General features: G+C 44.8%; 1 protein-coding gene across 1 annotated transcript in view; it reads right to left on the bottom strand.

Moving 5' to 3' along the window:
* The window catches only part of LOC120949122 (homeobox protein araucan), a 61557-nt gene extending 39956 nt beyond the window's left edge, over nt 1-21601 (bottom strand). Inside the window, exon 1 of the mRNA XM_040366159.2 lies at nt 20386-21601. Within this exon, the coding sequence (XP_040222093.1) occupies nt 20386-20490 (105 nt within the window). The 5' untranslated portion in view covers nt 20491-21601. The remainder of the gene's footprint in view (nt 1-20385) is intronic.
* Nucleotides 21602-24502: the final 2901 nt, after the last annotated feature.

Here is a 24502-nt window from a genome sequence, read left to right as displayed (position 1 = left end):
CAAAGCAGCGTACGATGGGATAGGACAATTTATGTCCTAGCCTTAGGAGAGCCTTCGCTGCAAGAGAGGACGCACAGGGAACATGGGTGGTTAGAAAATAACCGGTCTTTATTGGGCGGTCAGTGACGATAATAAGCCGTTGATGGTAGGCTTTGCGCTCGATCGGTGGATTTTCCCATTTGCATGTGTAACAAAAGGTGGAGAAAAAGTCTAGTTTGGAAGCGATCGTATCGATTGCTGGTCGTTTTCTGAATAAGCATAATAAAACAACAGATAACACAATGCCTGGATGGAGCATGGATTTGGCTAGATGTGTGTTTGCCTGTACGAGCTATAAGCCGTATTTAACTACTTAATCTGGCCGTACCTCCACTGCCAAGTTGAGGGATAAAATATAAAATAGGCCAATCATTTATCGTACCTTAAGCTGTAGGCAAGCTTAATGTTACGAAATTAAAGATAGAGCTTAAAAACGATATATTTTCTACAAAGTAATGCGCAACGTTTAATATGGTTCAGACATGACTGATTGTTATGCAACTTAGAAATAATATTGTAAAGACGCATAAAAATCTGTTCATCATTGTTATCACTCGTCCTCGAGGTTTCGAAATAAACTCCCCAACAATCGAGTTGCAGGAAATAGTAAGCATGAGCATCTCCTGCCTTTCCTAGACACAAAAGAGGCGAAAATCCTTAGGCGGCAAGATTAGGAGAAAGCAAAACGAAACTCAGACCACCGGGGAACGAACCCAACCACTAGCGACCGTTCTCACGTACGACCGAGAGTTTGCGTGTCCCCTGAGAGTCATCTTTACCGACTGTCACCTTTGCTCGTTCGAGAGGAAAAGAATCCCTCATCCATTTGGGCGAAGGGGTGTTTCGGACCGTGGTTGGCAAATAATGAAAGATCGCAACGCTGATTTCCAATTCCTAGCGACACACACACATTCATACACGCTCATACAAGGGACGACCCTTTGCAAACGACGGCGACGAATGGCTAGCTGCCCTAATCACATTAAACGCCACGAGTGATGGTGCTAATAAACACATTAAACCGTAACGAAGGAAAACAGATTTTCCATAAATAAACAATAAAAACGTTGCGAGAAGAGGCAGCCAGCACACATGCTGCGCTTTGTGTGAGTGCGGCGTCCCCAAAGCGGGCCGATGATCACACCCGAGATGACGACACTCGGCAACAGCTGGGCAGGCGGTCGAAGTTGAAGATCCGATTCGGAAGATAGGAAGTGATTTGGGCGTGAGAAGTCACCCGAGTTATCCTCCTTACACTTAAAACAGCAAACGACGAAGACTGCCCAAAGGGGGAAAGATACACATACAAACGCACAACCATTCGTTCAGGATTGAGTTTTTGCTGGTTCACAGTCTGTTCAGAGGACGGTGATGATGATAATCATAATAATAATAATAGTACCGATGACGATGAGCTGGATCTAGGATGGACTGATGATAAAGTTCTTCCGGGTGACGACAGCTTCGTCCTTCATCCCTAAGGATCAAGCGAGAGGCGGAGAGGTCAAATATGAGTTTGATACCGCCCAGCCGATGGAACCGAATGATATATGAAGTCTGTTTGCAACGGGTGGCTTAAGGACTGTATCCCGGTGAAAAATGTGCGCATCCAACCGACAGATGACCAATAGCCGAAACAAGCACCCCCGTTTCATCTTCTCCTGTCTGCACCTTTAGTCTGTTTTCTTCACGGTGGGTTATGCTGGGTGGCAGAGTTTCATGTGCACCGGTCGCGAGGGGGGGGGGGGGAGGGGGGGGTAATAAAAACCGTTTCATTTTTATTCCACAGTCGTATAAAAGTTATATCAAACCGACTTACACCTACGAATGGCGTTCCTTTTCCGTTCGAATGCCGCGGTTGAGAGGCCAAGGGGAGGCAAGCAGGGTCGGGCCGACAGTTTGCTTAATCTTCGCCTGTTTTACTGACTTCGTTTCATTTCGCGGTTGTTTGTTTTTGTTGCCGGCAATGGTTCGCACTGCAATCATATAAAACCGAAGCAAAAAAAAGGAAGCCAACAGTGCCGGCAAAACACGAGCAAGAGAGAGAAAGAGAGACTAACACACAAACGGGGAAGCAAACGAAGCGAAACCCGGTACGAAAAAGGACATAAATTTCGTCGAACCATAAAATGTAATATTTTATTAATATTAATATTTACATTGGAAATACGACTCCAAATGTGTGCCCGACGAACGCGCGCTTCGCTTTGGGGGCGATCGAAGCGAAATGATGTGCCTTTTATCCACACCTTTGGCCGACGATTGACGATTGATGTCGTCGATGTTTGGCACCGATAAGCTGGGTAAAGAAGGGGAGGCAACCCCCTCATACTCACCGGGCATATGGCACACGATGCCCTGTGGGAAGACTTGGCGAATATCTTGCAAACCAGTGAACCGCAACAGCAACACAAAAACAAAAAATAAATACCCTTAAGAATACATCGAATAGGTTATCCTCCGTAGGGATGAAACATAAATGATACTTCATCGGCAGGATAATAAATGATGGTGTCTTTGGTGGGTCATTTCCTCGGAAAAGAGGACAATATCCCCAACAGGGACTGGGTACATATTGGCAGCAGTATGTTCCTGGGAGAAGTTATCACACCTCATCTTTCCACAATCCGTCGAGTGGGGTACACTACATTCGCACGTCGGCTTCAATCAAGTGTGACATTAGTTTAGCAGCGACACACTCCTTCTTGAAGCCAGATCGCTTTCCAGTAGCTGCGTGTAACGTATAGTTTTGGAATTGGATTTCATATACTATTGCCCGCTAGGAGCAAGGGACCTCTCCATTCAAAAGCGTCCTAGCTGTGGACGATTTTTCCCTTGCAGCAAGCTGTATTTATCGACGGCTTCAACACAAAGGATCAACCGAAACTCGATACGGTGCGGAATCATTTATTAAAACGTTCTCCGGCCTATGCCTAAAGCCCGTTGAGGGCGTAGAGCGTGCGAAAGGATATTAAAGCAGTGTGTGTGTTGTGCGGCGGCGTTGCAAGCCCCGCCGTCGTCGCTGTTCCATCGGGTGCCGTTCATCAATATTTATTAAGAAACTGATTTTCCCTACCATCTCACCCGGTGTCGGTGCCGCCCGTTTACCGCAAATAGGATAAACATCCTTCCAACTCCCAAAGCTACGAAGCCTTATTCCGCTATGCGTCCTACCCTTCCCGAAAGAGGGTATCCTCCTGTACCGTGTGTGTGTGCGAGCATTGACTGTATGTGTTTGGTTTGACTTTTGTTTACTTAGGCAATGATGTGTGTTATTTCCTTGCGGGCTATTATCCTGCACTAACATGCACTCGTCCCTGCTTTCTTTGGGCTGGGTTTTCCACGTTAGCCGCCACTCTTTGCACTGTTTTGCTTCAACTGTATTTATAACACTTTGCTGCACTTCGCTGCCAGGAGCCTGGAAAAGGATATACAGACCGTTGGGTAGGGCGTAAAGCTGGCTAGCGCTGACAAAAGATAGATAGTTTTGTGGTTTTACGCTTTCTGTTGATTTTACCTTTTCCTGTGTGTGTGTGTGTGTCCTGTGACCTCGGCTGAAAATGCAGCCTCGGATCGGGTTTGGAAAGGAAGAGAAAAGGAAGCAAGCTTTGCAATGGCATCATCCCGTCCATCCATTCACGAATCTTCTGCTGGCACCGTACCATGGGCCGGAACGGTGGGTCGAGGTCGAAGCAAATAAGAAGGAAAGCACGATTTCAAAGCGTGTCGTGTGATGGACTTTAATGTGATTATAATTCATTTCGCTTGTGGAAAAACTGTCACAACATTTTTTTTTATTTATGATATTTGCCTCTTCCTGCCCTGCGTGCCAAACCGACCCGCCTGCATCACGAAACCTGCAATGCCTAGACCACCAGTCTCGATCGGGACAGTTAGTTTGTGGTTTTTGTGAAGGGATTGGACCCCATTCGATTCGTGTTATTGGTGGTTGCTTTGCTAAGCGTTTTGCTGTTGTCTGTTGTCACTATAAATATTAATACTTCCGGTGTGCGGAACTACACCGCTGATCGATCGATCGGGCCACGGAATCGAAGGGAAGGTCCGTAAATCGATTACCAACTCCCGCTACGCACGCACCGCTGACACCATGTATTGCCCCCGAGCCGGGGAACTATGTGTCGCCCTCGATCTACACCCCGTGATCGGAAAGCGTGTGCCTTTGCGGCAAATAAATGCAAACTTCTAGCGGCTCTAGCAGCCGGAATCGGAATTGCAAAAAAGGTGCAACGAATGCATCCGGAGTGGAAACCACATGGGACGAAGGAATTAAAAGCGGAAGGGTGGGCTGCGACACACAAACAGTGACGGCTGCGCAGACATAATAAAAATGACAACTAGCAACAAGAGTACATAAAAAAAATTGTCCAAAACAAAATAACGACAAAAGTGTAAACGGCCAGGCCGGCCGGCGTTAATGTGTTGGTTTTTGTTTTTTTTCTTCGACCTGCGCATCCCTACACTTTGTTCGTAAATCAAGCGAGGCCCTTCTTAAGTTACGGCCAGCAGAGGCCGTACGGCACTGCTCGCGATAGGCAAGTAGCGGAAAAATGAGAAAAAAGACACACAAACACACAAAAAAGTGAAATAAAACCTGCGAACGAATGACTGCCCGGAAGGGACTGGTATGACAGGCGGGTGGGACCGCCACCACTGCACCACGCCAAAATTCGAATGCACGGAAAGGTCAGAATGTCAGCACCCCTACCCTCCGGGGGCAGTCCATCGTGGTGGTCAGTCCACTTAAACTTTCAAATAAATGTCACATCAAATGGGTCCGTTGCAGTTTTTCATCGGCAGTCTGGCAGAGGGACCGTCGAAGTGCGAGCCGCGGCAGCGTTTGCCACACCGCCTTTTCGGTGGGCTTGTAAAACAGAAACATTCAAAAGCAAAGGTAGCCGAAGACGCTTTGAGTAGAAAAACAAGTAAACTGTCAAAAAAAAGCCGGCGCGATAAATTAGTCCACAACTGCAGCCCGCGATGGAAAGCGATACAACCCAACAAATAAAAAGCAATGAAGCGAGTCTCAGTTGTCTGAACCGGGCAGGTAAGGTGACCGCAAACCGTCTGGTGGTTTGTGCATTTTGGGTGATTGCATTTCGATCGATCTAGAAAGCGGTTTCGAGTGGCCACTTTGTTTGCCTCAGCAAGAATAGCAGACAGCCAAGCGTTGCGAAAACAGCTCTAAATCAATACCGCGACAAAACAATATCGCACGTGCTAGCAAGGAAATGAGGTGAGGTGTATGACATTTCCGCGTTTCCTCAAAATACCTACTTCCAAAACTCAGTTTGCCTTCTCTTCCCCCCACATTGCTGCTCCATCGGAACTAAAACGGAACGCAAAATATGGATCAATCGGTGACGAGAATGTTTTACAAATTAACCCCACATCCAGGGAGTGTCTGTCTGGTCGCCAAGGTGTACGCAACCGGTTTCATGTGATCGCAATAAAATCACTGATTGCAAGCATAAATAAGTTCAGATCGGCTGACCGACGGCGGGCAATGATTGCACAAGCAGAGAAACTACAAATGGGAGCAAGTGAGAAAAGGCGAGCGAAAAAAAAACAACAAACTAGCCTCCATTAACTGCAAGACACCTGTGCTGCACCCCGGGGGCGTGAATGAAACTGAAAAGTTGATAAAAACATGATTTCACTTTTGGCAAAGTGTGTTGCTGTCAACAAATTAGTCAATTTGTGTGGCGGTAACTAGGGCAAGCGGTGGGTTGGTAAATTTCCTCCTCGAATCCCACAAACGAAAATGATTAGCTAAACTTGTTTTTCTCTCTTTCTTTTCGTAAATGTAACCGTGTTACGAAAAGCTTGAAATAAATATTTATGCACTCATTACCGTCGAGCGAACGAGGTTGGTGGGGCAGCAGCAAGGCGAGGTAGAGGCGAGAGTGGAATTCACTCTTAATAAAAGAAGCAAAAGACGACGATGCTTTACATTCGCAGATTAGCACGATCGCAACTACCTGGCCGACTTTGATCGCTGATGGGTGCCGCGGATAATAATGTTGTGTGCGGCTAATCGTGATGGTGAGGTAATGCAATTACAACCGTTTGCATTTCACGCTCCACCCCCTGCCTGGGAATGGGGCGAGATGGCCGATTCGCCGGAACACATCCGCGAGGGAAGAAGTTTCATGTGCGGGTGTCCACAGCTCTCCCTCACTCTCTAGCGCTATTTTTCTAAGCGCTCGTCATAGCGCGTCGCAGCATTAGAGTTGCATTTGCGGCACGGTCACGATAAGATAAGCTAATTCGGGAAACCTTTTAAGCAGCAACAGCTCGCGCTCCGTCAACTAGCAGTGCGATAGAGGGGAAAGAAAGAGATAGATATAGCAAGAGAAAGAGATGGAGCTGGCGAGAAAGCAGCAAAGGGTAAATGGGAGGGAGAGCTATGTTGTTGTGCAGCTTTGGAGCAGCATGAATTTCAAATAGTTCACTTGAAAGTCAATTAACTCGTTCCGTAAAGTAAAGTGGAAGCAAATTTCTTGGCATTCTCCCCGCTTCTTCCATCCTGCCGATATATAATTATGAAATTAGTGCAAGCGCACGCAAGCTCACGACTAGGCGGCATAAGAATTCCCTCCCTGCTTGCTTTGCTCCCGGCTCTGGACTCCATTAAGCGTCTGGAGAGTGGAGGAAGCAAACAAAAAAGCACTCCCATTGCAAGTAATAGATTAGCTGCCAGGGTCCACCCCATAAAGACAAGCGCAAAAGCAGCGCACAACAACTGCTTGGAGCACTTTTTTACGTTTCTTCTTCGGCCTCGCTCGCTTTGTCACGGTAACCTCTTCAAGTAAAACGGTGCAAATGCGCGAAAGATACAGCGGACGGCCTCTTTAACTACTTCCATTCGCAATTCGCACCGGGACCGATCCGCAGCAGATGCCAACCAACTTCTTCCCATCGATTTGTGCATTTGCCGGAGCGTGTATGTGTGTGTGGGAAAATGCCTTCTTTTTGCATCAGAAATACCTTCCACCAAAGGGGGATGCAGAGGGAAAAAAAACAACGCAGCGATCGGGAGGGAATGCTGTTGGAGAGGGAAAACACCTCAGCGACACCAGGGACCAGAATCCGGGAGCGCTCCGTGGGCATCATCAGCATAACGTATTGCATTAAGATATGCTTTTGACACGTTCCTCGGTCGAACGCCGGGTTGTGGCGGGAGCAAGTGAGACACCATGAGGATGATGTGCCGCCGGCACCGTGCACCGAGGTTGGGCAACCGCAATGGAGGTGAAATAAAATGGGCGGCCCACACGATAACAATGTGTCAGCTCGTACGGCGGCGGCGGTCGCAGCCACGGCAAAAGGTTGTGTCAATTTCATCCCGGCGCAGGGAAAGTTTTCTTCGCGGCAAACGAACGAAGCGAACGGGTGTTCCAAGCTTCCTTCGAACTACTACTGCTGCTGCTGCTGCTGCTGCTGGCGTGTGCAACCGTGAAATGATTGATCACCACAATGTAGCACATAAAACACCATCATTCAACGCAAGGGAACAAGCCGAACCGAGCCTAAACTCGACCGATCCCCGGCCTCCGGTCGGCCTGGTCGCCTGGTTCACTTACTTGTGTGCATGTTGGATGTTGTGTAGGTTTTTTTTTCTACTTTCATGTTCTGCGTGTGCGTTTTTTTCTGCTACTCCCTTGATTTGTCGGGTGCTTTTTTGCTTATCGCACTAATAATGATTGGGAGCGAAAAATGTTTTCTCGTTTCATGTAGTTGATTTTTTACCCCCTCAATCTTGAGATGGAGGGTAACTAGCAGGGAAGAAAAGACGGTGGTTTGCATTAGATTGTACACGTAAGCCCACCACTGGGAATGGTGCTGTGTGCGTGAATAAACCCCATTACAAGCTGGATACCAAATACTTCAAATAGAACAAACATAAGATCTTTCCACGGGATATAGAAGTTTTGAGGTTCTGATTTGAGCATGACACGCGCAACGGAAGCGCTAAAGCTGTTGCTCATCGTTAACCCTGAAGACAGCTCGGGACGGCTTACTACTTTGCTTCCGAATTACAAATACCTAATAACGTCGACAAAAGATTTAGATTCAGCAACCGAAGGTGGAATTATTTTCATCTGAAATATGTTAAAAGTTGTACAATAAATATTCATTGAGTATGTTTCCTTTACCAAAGGTTTTTACATCTCTTGACACACTTCCTCATAGCTTTATGATCTAACCGCGAATAGAAAAAGTAAGTTATGTGATCTCTATGCTGTATAATATAATTGTCGACACGATACTCCCAACAAGAATCTAGTTATAACGTATTCAACATTTCTTGATCACTTCGAGCGCCTTACAACACGGAAAACATTGCAGTACGGCTTTCAATTACTGCGCTCCCTCCGAAGGAATGTTGCGCGTAATAAAGCCATCATAAACCACCGATCTTCCATCGCCCTCCGGGTTCCTCTCAGTCTGGTCTTCCTAGTCCGGTATGGCGTGTGTCTATAAAACGGTACCTGTCGTTTTGCTGCCGTACTGTGTACGCAGTGAGCCACAAAGGGGCGACAACGACACAAAAAAAAACGAAGCAAAACCTGGCATACATACAAACGAAACAATTTTATTGCCACTAATTACAATTCAATTCCGCAGTCAAAGTGACTTTGTGACGGCTCGTTGTCACTGTTTGCTTAATTCCTGTAATTGCCCTCACCGCTATCCCCCTGCTGACTTCTGCTTGTGACGCCCTTCAACGCCTGACCGGCTGGTCGAAAAACCGTTTGACGGAAGTGTTTGTATGTGCTGGGCACTGGAAGGGCTACCATTTAAGGATTACCGCGATCGGACACAAAAAAGAAGGTTTCCAATCGTTTGCCGGAAACGGTTCCACTGGCACGTCAGACAGTACCACCCTTACGGGTAAGCGATCGTAATCGAAGCAATGCCACCACCGAACCCATCTTTGGCCAAGGTAAGTGATCCATTCCAGGCAGCTTTCCTGGCCCCGATCTTTGTGTCGCTTTGCTGGACAAGCATGCAAACAAGCCACTCACAAACAACACAAAAACAAAAAAAAAACAAGCAAAGAGAAACACTCACACAGTACAAAGTACACCGTGTACTGATCGGGCGCACAACAGTTCACTCAACAGAAGGCAGATTGGTGCACACGAATTGCGCCCCAAAACTGCACCGACCCCGACAGAAGGCAGAACCGGAACATAGGCGGTGAGGTAAGTGGTAAATATTTCAAGCATTTCAAACAATCACGCCATGCCATTACTTGTTGAAATTTATTACTTTACATTGTTCGGCCGCCAGCGTTCTAATATTAATTATATACAATAAAAGTGTTAATTAAACCCATCGCACGATCACGATCGCGTCTGGAAACACGGGAGAAGGAGTGCGCGAAAAACCCGCCCAAGCTTAAGCATGCTGTCACGGGCTTAGGAGGGTAAAGGGGTTTGCTATTTTTTTGTTCCCCCACAACAACGAATGCATAAAAAAACCTAGGTGATCATGGGCGAAGGGCGCGTGCGGTGACTGTACAGAGGTACAGCAGAAGAAATGCAGAACATACGCATGCGGCGTGTGATCGAGCGTTAATGCTGGCCGAGGCGAATTGCAACTGCACCGGGGCACGCATTATGCATAGTGTTGGCCCCTTTCCTCAGCTCAAACACCACTGGGGGAAAGATGTCGTAGAAGACACTTTGAATGTGTATAAAAAATAAAAAAATGTAGCGAACCAATTTAGCTGTTTACACAGCGCTACCAGCCACCGCCACCATCATTCCCGCTACTTTACTCCGTTTTGTTCTTCAACTTGTTTTATGGGTCTGTATGATTGTGTTATTTCCCATGTGCGAAAATATTATTCAATTTTGTATTTAAAAAAAAACATCAGTCCCGCATATTGGAACAGGGCGGAAGTTCGGCCCCAGCGCGAGGCTACAAAATAAAAAAGTAATGCTAATGAGGTATAAATTTCAACATTTTATAGTCATGCACTTATTATCGCCAGTGAGCCGTTTGGCTGGCAGTTTCTTATTCGCCTACCTCAGGACGCCCAATTTCAATGCACAATAGAGGCTTTAGGGCAACGAATGGCTTATTCAAAACTATAATCTCTGTGTCAATGTGTGTCTGTCTATGCTGTCAAAGAATGTAGATGATCATTGAATACATACTCCGTCTAGCGCTCTGTCTCGAACTTCAAATGCTGTGTTTCATTCATCTAACAATAATTTGAGTTTTTTCTACTTTTTATGTTTTCGCATAGTAGCTAAAGCTGTAAGTGTGGCATTGTGCCTTCCATACTCATTTTAGTTTATCATATAAAAGAATAGTTTCCAGCTCGTGCAAAACATGTTACCGAAAGGAAACGAGCAGACAGGAACGATAGGGCAGTGGCAGTGGCAAGGAACAGGCTATAAATTTCTGTGCTAATTGCCCTTGACAAAAGTAACCGATGGTGATGCGATCGTGGCAACCGCAGATGGACCCACCAAGCTCACCAGCCGAAGCAAAAGGCCATCCCAGCAACGGTGTTTCTGTCCTCTTGTGTTTCCTCTTTTTTTGCGCTGGAGATGTTCAAACAAACAACAAAACGTCAAACGGAAAAACTCATCAATCTCGAGTTATCTCGTGCGGTGGAAACAGAACAGGCCCAAAATAACAGGCTGAACAGGCACGAAGGCGATCGAAGGACGCACTAGACACAGTGCGTGAACATATTAATGCACACATACACACACACGCGCTAGAGATGGCAACACACCAAAACAAGAAATGAACCGACTTGAGCCGACCAGGCTGTAGAGGTGCGACCCCTTCAGTGTTTCCAGCTGCCAAATAGGTGACCAAATTACCACGTTTCGGTTACGTTGCGTGGCCGCTGGCGGCCTTTTGCATTTTCGGCCCGATGACAAAGGTGTAAATTGAAATCAACCATCTGTTTTTGTCTTCAAGCTCCCCACACGCTTCCATCCCAAGCGTCGGTTTCTTAAGGGCAGTGCGTTGTTTTTTGTTTTACACTTTCTTCATGTCGTTTCATTCAAACATGCTTCGCTCACGCGCTCCTTCTTAGCGTTTTCGTGCGCACTTTAAACTGGCCGGCCGGGAGGGTTCTTGTTACCGCCGCGACAAGGCACGGAATTCGGGTTTTGTCTTAACGCGCGACTAGCCGGCCGCCCAAGTCCTTTTGGTTCCAGATCGAGCCGGCGAGCCCTTTGCCAGCCCTCGCGTCGTACCTCGCCGATCGTACGACGCGTGAAGAATTATGAACCCCATAAGCAATCAATTTGAAGAATCTGGATCGCCTTTCAACACACGGGGCGCATCACAGAGCGTGTTCTTCCATGGGGAGGCAAGAAAATCGGAACGAGCAAACGAACGACTCCACTGTAAAAAAGAGACCCGAAAAGGTAATCAGCGATATTTGATACATTTCTAAACGAGGTCTCTAAGTTTTGGGGTTCCTTTCGTACGGGATGTTTCAAGCGTTTTGGTCTGCGTGTGTCTTAGTTAACATTCATGCTCTTGCTTTCACGATCAACATATGCCACACATAGATCCGCATCGGGGTGAATGGCGGTGAGGCGATCAGCAAAAGTGAAGTTGAATGAGTTTGCCATAGTGTTTGGGGCATTTTGTTTTTTACCTGAGCAAAATAGCAAAGAGCACACACACGCCAAACAAAACAAAAAAAAAACAATCCAAACCAGCAACGACAAAAGCGTAACATTTGTTAAGTCAATTCTAATGGACGCTAATGTGCGATACTGCACCGGATTCGATAAATCTTGGCGTGGGAATGGGTTTCCTCCAGTGGGGCCGTTCGGTATCGCTGCTTATGTATAATTCAAACACACCCAAAGGTTCATCCTCCCATCTGCTGGGACGATGATTTTGCTGTGGCGAATTAATACGTCGTTGTACGCTTCATAAATCTTGCCCGCGCGACAGCGATCGCCGGTCGATCGCCGTCGCCGTGGAGGGGCCACGAAACGGGGCACGAATTATGCTGATAATGTTACGATGTATGTCACCCAAAACTCATCACGATCATGGTACGCTTGACGAATGTACAATAAGCGGAATGAATGAAACGTGTGCGATGGAACTTATTGGAGCTATTGTTTCTGGGCAAAGGTAATAAGGGACAAATAAATGCTTCATAGTGTTACGGACATTTTCGGGAAGTTTGTGTGTGTGTGTGTTTTTAAGCAGCACAGATTACCCATCAACGTCCCCTAAACCGGTTAGCGTGGCATTGTTTTGCGTTCCATTTGCTGTACGTAAAGTTTCCAAAATGTTTAAGGAAAATCAGTTTTTTGTTAATCGTCCTGTAAGTTTAAAGTACAAAAACTTCATTTCGGAGCCAGAGCATTTTGCTTAATTGAAGCTATAATCACATTCCCTACAGTGCTTGATTGACTATGTAGTTGATTTTTCTTTTATTTGTGAGCTTCACGCTGTGCCAAAACTGCTTAATCAAAATTTTCCAGACCGTGTTTTGACTAAGTTGCTCGATCGATGTCCTACCACATGATCGCGTGTAAAGCAATTTTTAACACGTTTGCGTTCAGACATGGGTGTGTGTGTTTTTTTTTGCTTCTGAACAGGGCAAGTTTCAAGTTCCGCTACGCTTCCGTGCGGATGTGGAAGTTTTTCTTTTTGGAACGGTTTGCAGTGTACAATTGTATGTGAAATGTCAGCAAAGCGAGCGAGCCGACCTGGCGATACGTTTGCATTCTGTTTCCCAGGTTACTCGATTGCGATGAAATGGACAAATTCGTAGAACGTTGAACTGTTTAGTCTATCTATATATTTTTTTTAATTATTGGCAGTCGTTTTTACGAGGAATGAAACTGTTCGATTCATTCATGAGTTGGGTTGCATCGCGTTTTTTGTTTTGCATTATGAATGAATTAGTTTTTGCTCGTACAAAACAGGTAAGCAAAGCACATTTATGTCTCACCAGGTACATGTCATTTTGGTTGAGTACTGATGAAACTTTTTTTTTTCCTTTTATTTGTAAATCAAGATCTGTTTAATGACATTGTAACGATGTCACATTTATTTTATAAAAGCACACTTTGTGCTATTTCCCACTTTCCATTTAGAGTATCAGTTGCTAAATTGAGGACGCACAATTGTTTTCGTTCGATTCTCGTCCATTCCCACCCATCGGAAGCCGTCTGGTGCGGTTGAGGGTGAGTATATGTTTTAATAAATTAATCAATTTTTATTTTCCTTCCACTCTGATCGTTGCACCAGTGTTGGTTTGGTGTTGCGTTTTATTGCTTCTATTCTCACAATGGTTTTTTTTTATCCGCTTTCTCGTATGTTTTCCTGCGCATGCCGGCCGGCTTCTGTTTCACCCACGTTCGACCGCGTGGCTATCGTTTGGATTTCCCTTGGCTGAGCGACAGCCGTACTGGCGAACGGTGCGATTCATTTCCATTCAATGCCGCCACGGCACGAACAATTGAAGTACATACACCGGAAATTATTTGGCAATTTATCGTAATTTATGAGTAATCAATTTTATTTCACTCCAACGCCACTTCCCTTCCATTACCCCCCCCCCCCCCCCCCCCCTAACCAACCAACCAAGCAGCCCCTCCGAATGATTCGTTTCGCTGTATGTGTTGGACCGGTGTTTGGTTTTACTTTATTATCTTGACTTGTTTTCTGTTCGCTATGCATCATCACGCTTCTTGTTGGTTTGTATGATTTTCTTTTTATTTACAATTGACATGTTACGGTTGTTTTTTTTTAATCCTTGGGTCGGGGAGAGGATGAGAGTGATGGTTCAAAACGTTGCCCCCTTTAGAAGAGTTTTTTTGCGTTTTGTTTATTGGGCTTTGCTTCAAGTCGGTTTCTCTTTATGTCTGCTAAACGGTTTTCATTTTATTTTTGCTTTGGTTTGATAGTAGTATCTCAATTTATTGTACATCCTGCAAATTTGATGCCTTTTTCCTTCCATTTGAAAACATATATTGATTTCAAGCAAGTTTTTGTCTCATTTTTTATTGCTTATGGAACATTTTTTGGTAGTTTGCGTAGAGTTTTTTTTAATTCGATTTGATGCCTTGTTTTTTCCTTATTGTTTAGCGTATCCTTTCCTCTTCATTGTGCTAACTGCAAGCGTACATTTCTGCTGATTGTTTCAATTTCAACGACGTAAAGGCAACACTAGTCACCTGCCGGTGTAGTTTTGGTTTTGGTCGGCCCGTCTCGCTCGCCATTTTATATGCTTTATTGCAAAGGGTGTAATTGACCATATCCGGTCGGTTTGATTGTAAATATTGCACGCATTTTTTTTTTTTTTCGTTAAACATGTACGCTGGATGGAAAATGTTGTTTTTGGCTGAGCAAAAAAAAAAATGATACACTTACAGGAAGGAAACCTGACACCGTTGGAAACAAAATCCAGCGTACGAATTCGATCGTGATTTTTTGAATGGCAGGAGAAAAAAAGTGTTGCCAATACTGGCAAGTTTGATCAACTGGCGGAATTTTTTTTAAGAGAGGGAGAAGAAAAAACACTCCCATTGCACCTAGTTGATTGCTGCGAGCGCGTCTCATTGACCATGTGCCGGGGACAAATGGTGGATGTTTACATAACGATCGATCGAACGCGAACTTTGTTTCTATCAATCGACCATGGAATTGGTGTAGGAACACGCTTATCAGCGCTTTAACCGAGGTAAAGTTTGGTGTTTTTGCTCTTTGGCGCTATTTACTATAAACTCAGAAAAGCGCGTGTGATCGAATAAATTCGCAGGTAGTAGCATACGTTGCTGTTTGTGTTTATTATAGCGACTGTAAGCAAATGGTTAATGCATAAAAGTTTTACAAACCGTGGAAAGAAAACAAACTTTAAATATAGCTGCTTTGGGGCGCAAAACAATTCGTGAAAAGTTTACCACTATTCCAAACACACCCTTTCGAAGGTATACACTTAGCGGAGCAAAAACTCGTTATTAGTTTTTTTCCATCTTCTATATTAACCCCCTTTTTACCACCCGATTGATGGTTTGGTACGGTTGGCGCAAAGTGGATGCGTAGCTTTACACTCGATCCTTCAGCACAACTCGATGAGAATGTGCTTAAACATTGGCTACCATTCGGTAACAAGTGTGTACGCCGCATGCCCCTGCTGATCGTGTCCCCTATCGATCGTGTTCGATCGCAATGAAGAGATTGCTTTCAACGGTACGCCGTCGTTCGCCGTCCACACGGTGGTACTTCAGATGGTTCAAAGTCGATTGGTGGTGAAGTGTAACCATTAACATAAAATTTCAATATGAATTACAATCTTTCCTCGCCAGCCCCGTGAGCCGGTCAGCGGGCTCACTCACTAATGGCTACTTCTGTCCGAAGCTTTCGTTACACCATTCAGACACTCGCGTCTCGACAACGGCGAACACCATGATCCACACGCAAAGTACGGTGCCAATAACAAATCTGGCTCCACTTCGGAGGGTAATTAAATACAGCTTCGAGTGGCAACTGCTGCGGGATAATAAAGTTGTACATCCTTCGGCTTGGGAGGGGTTTCGACATGGCTTCGAGCTTGTAGTTTGCTCAACCTATCGAGCGTTACCGATTGTGGGGCTGCATTGTTTTGTTTCGATTTGTGGAAAAAAAGTATTTCTATTCAAATCCAAACGCACCGTAACGCTAAGCTGAGAGCGCTGTAGCAAAAATCTTCACACCAAAGTGCTCCGCGTTCAAATGGCTATGCGCTACCTTTTGTCCATTAAATAGAGATGAGTTTTCGATTGGTTAGTTCAACGTGAAGCCTACCGCCGCCCCGGGATGATCACATTCCACGGGGCGGGAGGGTGGTGTTGCGCGGGAACGCGATTTCTTGAGAAAGTACACCTCAAAAAACAATATTTTCCCATCGCTCTTTTGGTCGGGGTTGTGCGTTTTTGGGGTGGTGCTTTCGAAACAGAAATCTGTCCCGCACAAACTGTCATTGAATTCATCAGCGCATTCACGCTTGTGCGCTCGCCTTATTATTAATGTTCTATTGAAAGTGCTGCTTTGCGTTCCGATGAGTTTCAGCAGAAGGAGATGCTGGCTGAGTATGGTTCCGGAGCGGTATAACAACAGGGGACCGGCCTCATTCCCCCGCGAGCGTAGCGACGAAGCAAGCGCGGCGAAGGGAAGGAATTGTGTACAGCTCTATTTTCTGGACCATTTACAAACTCATCAACGATAATGTATTACGCACCGTGGTGGTTAAGCACATCTTCGCCTTGCTCGCCTTGCTCTGTTCGTTTGGTGTGTCTGCGCCTCGCAACTGGAACTGTTGCAACGTAACGGCATCCACCACCCTAGAGACATTCCTTTTAACAACAACAGCACCATCAACAACGGCACTGTCCGTGGGTGACGAAAACTGTGCGCCTCGGCACTGAATGGATGGATGGATGGGTGGTTGGATGGATGAGAGTAAGACGTATCATTTTCTCATTTCGGGGTACCTTTTTACGGTGGGGATGAGGGTAACGGGTGGTGGGATGTGGTCTGGAGATGCTTGAGCAAACCCATCGAAGGAAGATCGTAAATTTAGTTATCATAATACACGTCAAGTTAAGTTTAAACGAAAGCCCCATTTGAAGTGATCTGAAGAAGCGATCATCAGCCGCGAAAAGAGTTGTGTTTTGGGTTCGGGCAGTAGTTGTATTTTTTCGGTCGTTTCGGAGAGCCAGCTTGGTGTAAGATGAAGCTCGCACAAACGGAGACCAAAATTTACTGAGCCGAGAGCAAGAGAGAGTGGGAAACACACAAATTCCACCATGATGGAATTACCGATGGTTACTTCATTGGCTGTCTGTGTGTAATTGCTCCTAGTGATGGATAGACTCTAAAGTGTTGTGGAGTAACATTTCTACCATATTAAGAAATAAACAACGACACACTGTGAGTTGTATCGAACCACACTGGCCACAAATCACTCGCTCGCTGATCTTGTCGATTTGGTGACATTTAATGAGGGGTCTTTAGGGCCTCATTTCGGAGATCGGAATGAAAAACCCGCTCCGCTCTTTGGTAGCATCAACTCGAAAGCATCAATCGTCGCTATAAAGCAAACGACACGATTGCCTGCCACTCCCAACAACGCCCACTCGTTTGTTGACATTGTACTGTAGCGAAAATGATTAAACCGTAATTAATTTGTACCACACTACACTTCCCTCGGGACCGGTTTATCACGCAATCACAAATACACATGCGCACACTTTCTTTACACGTATAAAAACACGTTTGAAGGTTGTAAGAATTAATTGCTTCAAGCGAATGTTTTTCTACAAAACTTCAATAATGCAACAAGCCGTCGGCAGTTTTCTTTTCACTACAGATAAACATATTTTTGTTTTAATTTTTATATTATTTTTGGCCACCTTAAACCTGAAAGTTAACACATTCTTACGTACGCTTTTTTACCTGCAAGAAAAAAAACTTTAAATATGTTTTCCGCCATTGATGTAAGCTGTAAGGTGTAACATCTTACGAACAATGGCGACTACAACATTTCCCTTGTGTACTTATTTTGCCACACTCACTAATAATGTAGGTAATTATGCAAAATGTTCAACATCACTCTCAACCTACCCGGCTCACACGGGATCCGAGTTGGTAAGAGATTCGCAACACGGAACGGGAACACCATAGCGGTAGACGACATCAAACCTACGCCCCATTGCGTGTTCTGACACGAACGCGGAGTAAAACTGGCGACACTGGTTCCGGATCCTCCTGGGCACCTTAATTCCTTGCAGATACTTGCTTTTAAGGGCTGTCCCGTTTGTTACGCCCCAACAAGAAAGCTTCGGGTTGTGCGAAATGAATCTTACGAAAACTACGCAAAACAAGTGTATCACTTGTAAAATGGGAAAAGTTTAGGCGGCCCTGCTTTTCCGTACCACCCCAGCAATCCCCGAACAACATGGCCCCATTTGCGCTGTGTCCAAACAAGGCATCGGTTTACGTGCTCCGGTCTGAGCAGCGAGCAATGGCTTTGCTGGCTCGGGATGGGTGGCACGGCTTATTTGTGTAGCAGGTTGATTAATACGCGGTCCCGAGGGTTGTTGAATGTTCCGGAGCAAAGTTTTCTCCTGGTAGGCATTAAATTAAAAATGCTACACAGGCGTGTTGAAATTGGTTGACATTTTTGTAAGTAGAAGTTATGTTGGAAGAAATCCTACGAATCCCTTATTTCGGTTGGGGAAGAATTATTATCTTTGCAGTGAAGTTTACACGCGTAGAAGGTTCGACGGTTAAAAGTTAAATATAGCTTCTAAACTTTATGATTTATGAAATAAAGTAAATAACAATGCTTTGCAGTTTAGGGAAATTTATAAATAATTAAGAGAAAACCCCAATTTAAAAAAACTTGCAACAGATGAATTACATTAACAAACAGCTTGATTTCTTGTTGATGCCTCGTAACAGTCATTATGATAATTAGCGATTGTAAATCAGACAACGTTACGTGTTGCAGATTGGTTATCTCAATAATGCTGTTGTGTCGACTCAGGACGCTTACACAAGACACACAACTAAAGCAACAAGTATTGGAAAATTGTGTTATTTCTAGTTCGAAGTAATAAAAGAATCCATCAATTAAAACTTGTACATTTTCGGTTCATTAATAAATGCATAAATCAATCTATTGTGATTTAAGATTCATCACATTCGGAGGATTTGAAATAAACCTTGGAATGTATTGATTGTACTGATTTATTTGCAACCGTCTGTGAATATAAAACACACAGAAGCTCTTTTCACATTCCCAAAATTTCCAACAATTCAATTCATGCGACTTACCACAATCTTCTCATAGAATTCTGCCCTAAGCCCTTCAACAGGATTTCGCTCTGGTAAAGCGTTGAAATCATTTTCAAACTTCATTCCAGTCACGTCCAGTGGGGGAAAATAATGGTGACACAGAACTTATTTCTCATCGTCTCACTGCTCACGAAAAAAATGTTCACGATATCGATCCGACCAGTTGAAAAGGATGTGAGTTTGAAGAAAGCCCACAACGAAATCATTTTACTTTAAGCTATGTTAGGCGTTGGCGCCGGTAGGAACTTTTATGCTTATACATCGTAGAACTAAAACTTCAATTTTAACCTGCTTTGAGAGGGATATATATCAGCAAAAATATTTTACAGCAAGTATTTTAGCCTCCATTTCGATAACTTTAAGCTACAGTCACACAGCGCATCATGCCTCACTGAACACTGGCAGAACGTGTTACTCCTTCACATGTAGAAGTGCAAAAACGTCCCCCCAAGGGTAAAATTGTACTCCTCAACTGTTCCATCCTTCGCGACACTGGTATGCTAAGGCACATACTTACGATCCCCACCAAACAGCACACACACACATCTACACACTCCGGGAGGAGCATAAAAACGGCCAGAAAAAAATCACATCAACCCTCAGGGCTGGCAGAGAAAAATCAATACTTTTCAACTCCCAGGGTGGCTTTTTGTCGTCGCGTCAATTTTCTGCCATTTTGATAAAATGAAAACACACCGACACTTATACACACATACACACACACAAAGCATCCGAATCGATGCTGCGCCGCGGCCGAAAGCTTTCTTTAGGCGCACAAGCACAAGCGAGAACCCTCCCGAGTGGAGGATGAACTTGGAGCCTGTGAATACGATTTTCCTCTCCACTGGCATGTTCAATACGTCCCATTCCATCGTCTACGCCTGTGTTGGGGGATGATCTTGCTCCCTTTGCACACAATCAAACGCGCTTTGCTCCAACACACACATACACAAATCGCTTCAGGTTCGAAACTGAATGCGGAGTTTTAAAAGCGTTTTTTCTTTTGTACGGACTCAGCCTTCTTTTTTTGGGTTACCGTCCACCCATTTCCCTCCCAATCGCGGGGAGTTCGCTGTCCTGGATCTCTTAACTGCTCCCCGGAGGTTGTATCTGTGTGCGTGTATTTGAGTTTGGCAGATTTTGAACAGATTGAAAGTGGGCTAACGGGTACGGTGTGTCCATGTGCCGTTTTTCCTTCAACTTACGCGTGTTACATAGATACGCGATGGACACGATTAACTGTTCGCTTTGCAGACTTTGCTGAACTGAAATGTTATCAGTCATAATGTTTCCTTGGGGAGGGCGTTGAAAATTGCTTGATCTTTAAAATTTTGATCTGTGCGCAACATGAGAGCGGATCAACATTGCACAAAAAAGCTAAAAAGACTCAACGGGAGTAATGTCACAGTTTTGCATTGCCATCACACTAATGATTCCTCGAATTGAATTTGCAGCACGGTTTCGACAACTTACCTGAGCGGATGGCGAGCCTCGGAAGGGAAAATGTGACATGGTTTTCTCTTCACCTGCAACTGCAAAGCCGCTGGAACGCCGTTCTCCAATCACTGTCTCAATCATTCACCGAACTTTTTATGAACTCGCGTTCCCAATGTAGTATATTACTGAATAATGAATGTATTGCTTTTGGGGATGTTTTTTTTTTGCCTGCACAAACAGTGTAACGCTAAACAGAAGCACACTTTTTACCGATCTGTGGGTGTGTATTTTTTTCTCGATCCTAGAATGAATGGCTTAATTTTCAACTTTACCAGTAATCACATTAATCACATTGCATTACATTTCACCAGTTGACTATCACTGCACACGTTTCCATCTATCGTGGTCTGTCAACCGAGCAGTTGTATCGTTTCTTCACGCAAACCTCTAACAATCCTCCGTAAAGTGATCACCTTCACACTGGAAGCAGAAGACCGGCATCATCAGCAATATTGGCTGCTTTCGGACATTTTAATCAATCTTCCAGAACGTACAACGATCGCACGCACTCGTCAGACATATGACATCTCTTGATCGATGCTGGTTGTTTATGCATTCTACTTGCCACGACTATTTAAAATTATCAAAACGGGTATCACTGCAGGGAATGCCGCCGCTCTTTTGACACCGAACCTGTTCGATTAACACACACACACACACTCACACAGTAGTTGCAGAACGTTTAGCAGTTGTAATTTGCGGTGTGATTGTTTTGCAATATCTTGCTGCACTGTAAAGCACCGGAGCACCGCTTTTTGGTTCACTCGCGTTCACCCGACAACATGCGCAAACCCGGTGAGGCTTTGTTTACAGCAAACGTTTTCACAAATCGCGCGGCCTAGTGTTTGTACTCCGAAAACCCGACTACGCACTCGGAATCGCGAGATTAATCACGGTAGCTTGCAGTAGCGCCAAATCAGCGCCACGCTAAACTCCGCTAAACTCACGCAAGAAGGTTTCCACTGCTGCACGGCTGCTGCGACAACGACAACGACGACGACGGCGAAGGCAGACAGCAGCATGCAACACACGACGGCTTCGATCCGGTACGAGAAATACAACTAACGCTGTGAACTTTTCCGTTTGCCTCCCATGGTACCGACCGGGTGTCTGCTCTCTCGCTCTCCCGCTATCCCGGGGAAGGAAAAAACGAGAAAGCGCATGTCGACACCTCCTCCTTATTTTTTCCTGCGCACCGCACGTGCAAGAGTGAGAGCAAAGTGGCATTTTTTCGATTGCACCAACACACATTCACACCGAGCCCTTCACACAGCACGGCATTCCGCGAAAAACTTCCACAGGCACACCATCGATTCTTTCGCGGCGCATCTAGTTGGCTCATTTTGCCCTGTGCGCAGAGCGCCGTACACGAAAGAGAAAGAACACGCTGCTCCGTTTCGCTGAATATAAAAAGTAAACAAACGAGCTGAATAAAAGAAAACAACCCCCTTTTATTGTTCGAGGCGCGAAGAACTACAACCCCGCGGGCGCGACTTTTCTCGTTTTCCCCTTTTGTGTGTGTGTTTGTGTGCTTTTTTTTCTTCTTTTCTTTGTGCAAACGCCTTTTCCCCTACAACCCAAAACGTACACATAGATGTTGGAGGAAAATAGAAAACAGCATCTATTGGAGCACACACACACAAACGCAAACTAAATAAGTAGGGAAAAACAAAAAGAAGCACACGAAACCTTTCGCACGCGCACCAAACAACGCAGCGCACTGTGGCGTCACAACCGCGTCGTCGTTGTCGTCGCCAGTTGAGATCTCGTGCGTTGTGCGATTCGAAATGCTTCTGGCGGCCGATGGATGGGATGAGACCGAACCATTGGAACACACCCGTCCCGCGTGCTAATGTGTAAAACGAGATGAACAGCAAGTGATACGACGACGATGTGAGCAGGGTGTGTTACACTGTCTTTTTGTTGTAGTTGTTGCTGTTATTGCCGTGGATTTATCCTTTCTTAAATCCACTGCTACATTGATTGTTTTTTTGTTGTTGCTCTTCTTTTTGCCATATATATTGCACATCCCGTGGTCAACTGCGTGACGATCGAAACTCGTCGAATGCATCGTGCCACGCACTGAGCCAGTTTGTGAGAGTATGCTTGTGCTCGCTATGTTCACGACTGATTCAGGCGTTGGGTAACGTTCGGTGAGACAGTGGGAAAAAGTTTTCCATTCTCTGTGAAGGAAAACGCGAACAGTTTTGATCCTTTTGTGTAGCCGTCGGTAACAGCGGCATCGTTCCAAGTTGTCTCTGTATCGACCACTTCCTTCCGATTTGTGTTAAAGCTATGTAACAGTCTTGCCCGAGGAATAAAGCAGTGTAACGTAGTAGTAAAACATGAAAAAATTGATTTTCTCACCATGTAGTAGTTATACTAATCAGACGTTGGTTTTCCACTAATAATTGTTTTTCTCTTTTTTCTAACTAACTCATGTTTTAAGGTTCTTGCTTCTGTTTCCCGCCTCGTAAAGCTGGTTGAATATAATAAATCCAATATCAAGCCTAAGCCAACGTCAAGCCTTAGTTGTAATATTCTCCCTTAACAAACGGCTAACTTCGAGTAGATAATGGTGTTTATTTAAAATAACTACAACTTTTCTCTCTCGTCCACAATACCACCCTGTATGCAGCGTATAAAAATGGAACCCATGTACTGTCATGATCCCTCGTCTTACCAGTGAAGCTGCACCGATACCCACCGAGAAAAAAAAAGTCCCACCAAGCGGCTAATCATTTCCTTGTTTTCGAGGAAATGAAAAGAAACAAAAAGATTAATGAAAATATATGTAATATAAAAATTACAACCGACTTACCCCAAGGGGATCCCGTCTTCTGCCCTGCACTGGGCTGGTGCTTCGCTTATGTTTACCGAGATGTTCAGCATCTCGTTTTTTGTCTCTCTTCCCCATTTTTATACCACACATACAACCTCTAAGCCTGAGTGTTTGTGTATGAGTGTGGATGTGTGTCTCTGTTCGTCCGTTAATTTGTTTTATTTTGCGATGAGATGCGAATTATGTGTTTTTTTTTGTAGTCTGCTTTATTCGCAGTGCGAGTTCTTTTTTTCTTCTTCATTCAAACTAAGCGCTTCCTTCGGCTTTATTCTTGCCTTTTCCCCCATTGCACCGCTTGCTTCGTCACGGGAGAACCATTTTCTCACCTTTTATTCGTTTCTCATTATGCGCAAAAAAGAACCTTGCCTCAGTGGTTTGCGCGAAACAACTCGCTTTCATAATTCATTCTGGATGCATTTTGTTACGTTAAATAAGGTGCAGACTATAAGCTTCTACACTTATTCGTAGTCAAGCTCCTTTTGCTGAAAGGAGAAGGCAATGAAGGACAAAATATAAATACGCACACACACACAATTCATCGAAAGAGCAACCAGGAAGGGGAAGAAAAAGAAGGAAAAGCGAGAAAAAATCGCTTCGTTGGTTTTTGTGTCTTTGTTATTAACGTTGAATGTGTTTATGTTAGGTTTTGGAGCGTGGAAGTGGTGTGAGGTGGGGTATTTTTGCTGCGTTTTCAATGTAGACCAATCCCTGACGAAACGATGGTTTTAACGATGGGAGATTATGTACAGAACAACTTTAGATCGTGTTCTAGGTTTGAAACAATCGCACCTCATCCACCGTATTCCTCCGCCATTCTTCGGCTGGTGTGGTGTTTTCTACTGCGCTGCGCTGCGAATTAAATCTCCTTCTATTAAATATACAAAATAGCACTTTACCCATCGGGCGTACCCACTCACACAGCGCAACGCAAGCGCTTGTGTGTATAAAAATCTGTTAAATATTATTTCCTATCCAGCCCGATAGCGTGCGTGGGGTGTTTTTGTTTTTGACTATTCAAAACCTCAACCCAAAACCTCGCAGCATACCGACGGGAAAACGAGAAAAGAAGAAAGACATCATTAATTTCTGATTTATTATTATTAAAAGTTTCAGACACCCGTCACAACACAGCCATCCGCAGTTTGGCGAATGTGGCGTGAGCGGGCGGAAGGACTTTGTTTCTATGTGTTTGTCGGTTAGATACTTCGGCACAATGAAGTGGAGTGTTGGTGCCATTGCAAAGAGTCCATA

Source organism: Anopheles coluzzii, chromosome 2 (genome assembly GCF_943734685.1).
Source record: "Anopheles coluzzii chromosome 2, AcolN3, whole genome shotgun sequence".
Lineage (NCBI taxonomy): Eukaryota > Metazoa > Arthropoda > Insecta > Diptera > Culicidae > Anopheles > Anopheles coluzzii.
The sequence above is the reverse complement of the archived record's forward strand: the minus strand, read 5'-3'. Positions and strand labels throughout refer to the sequence as shown.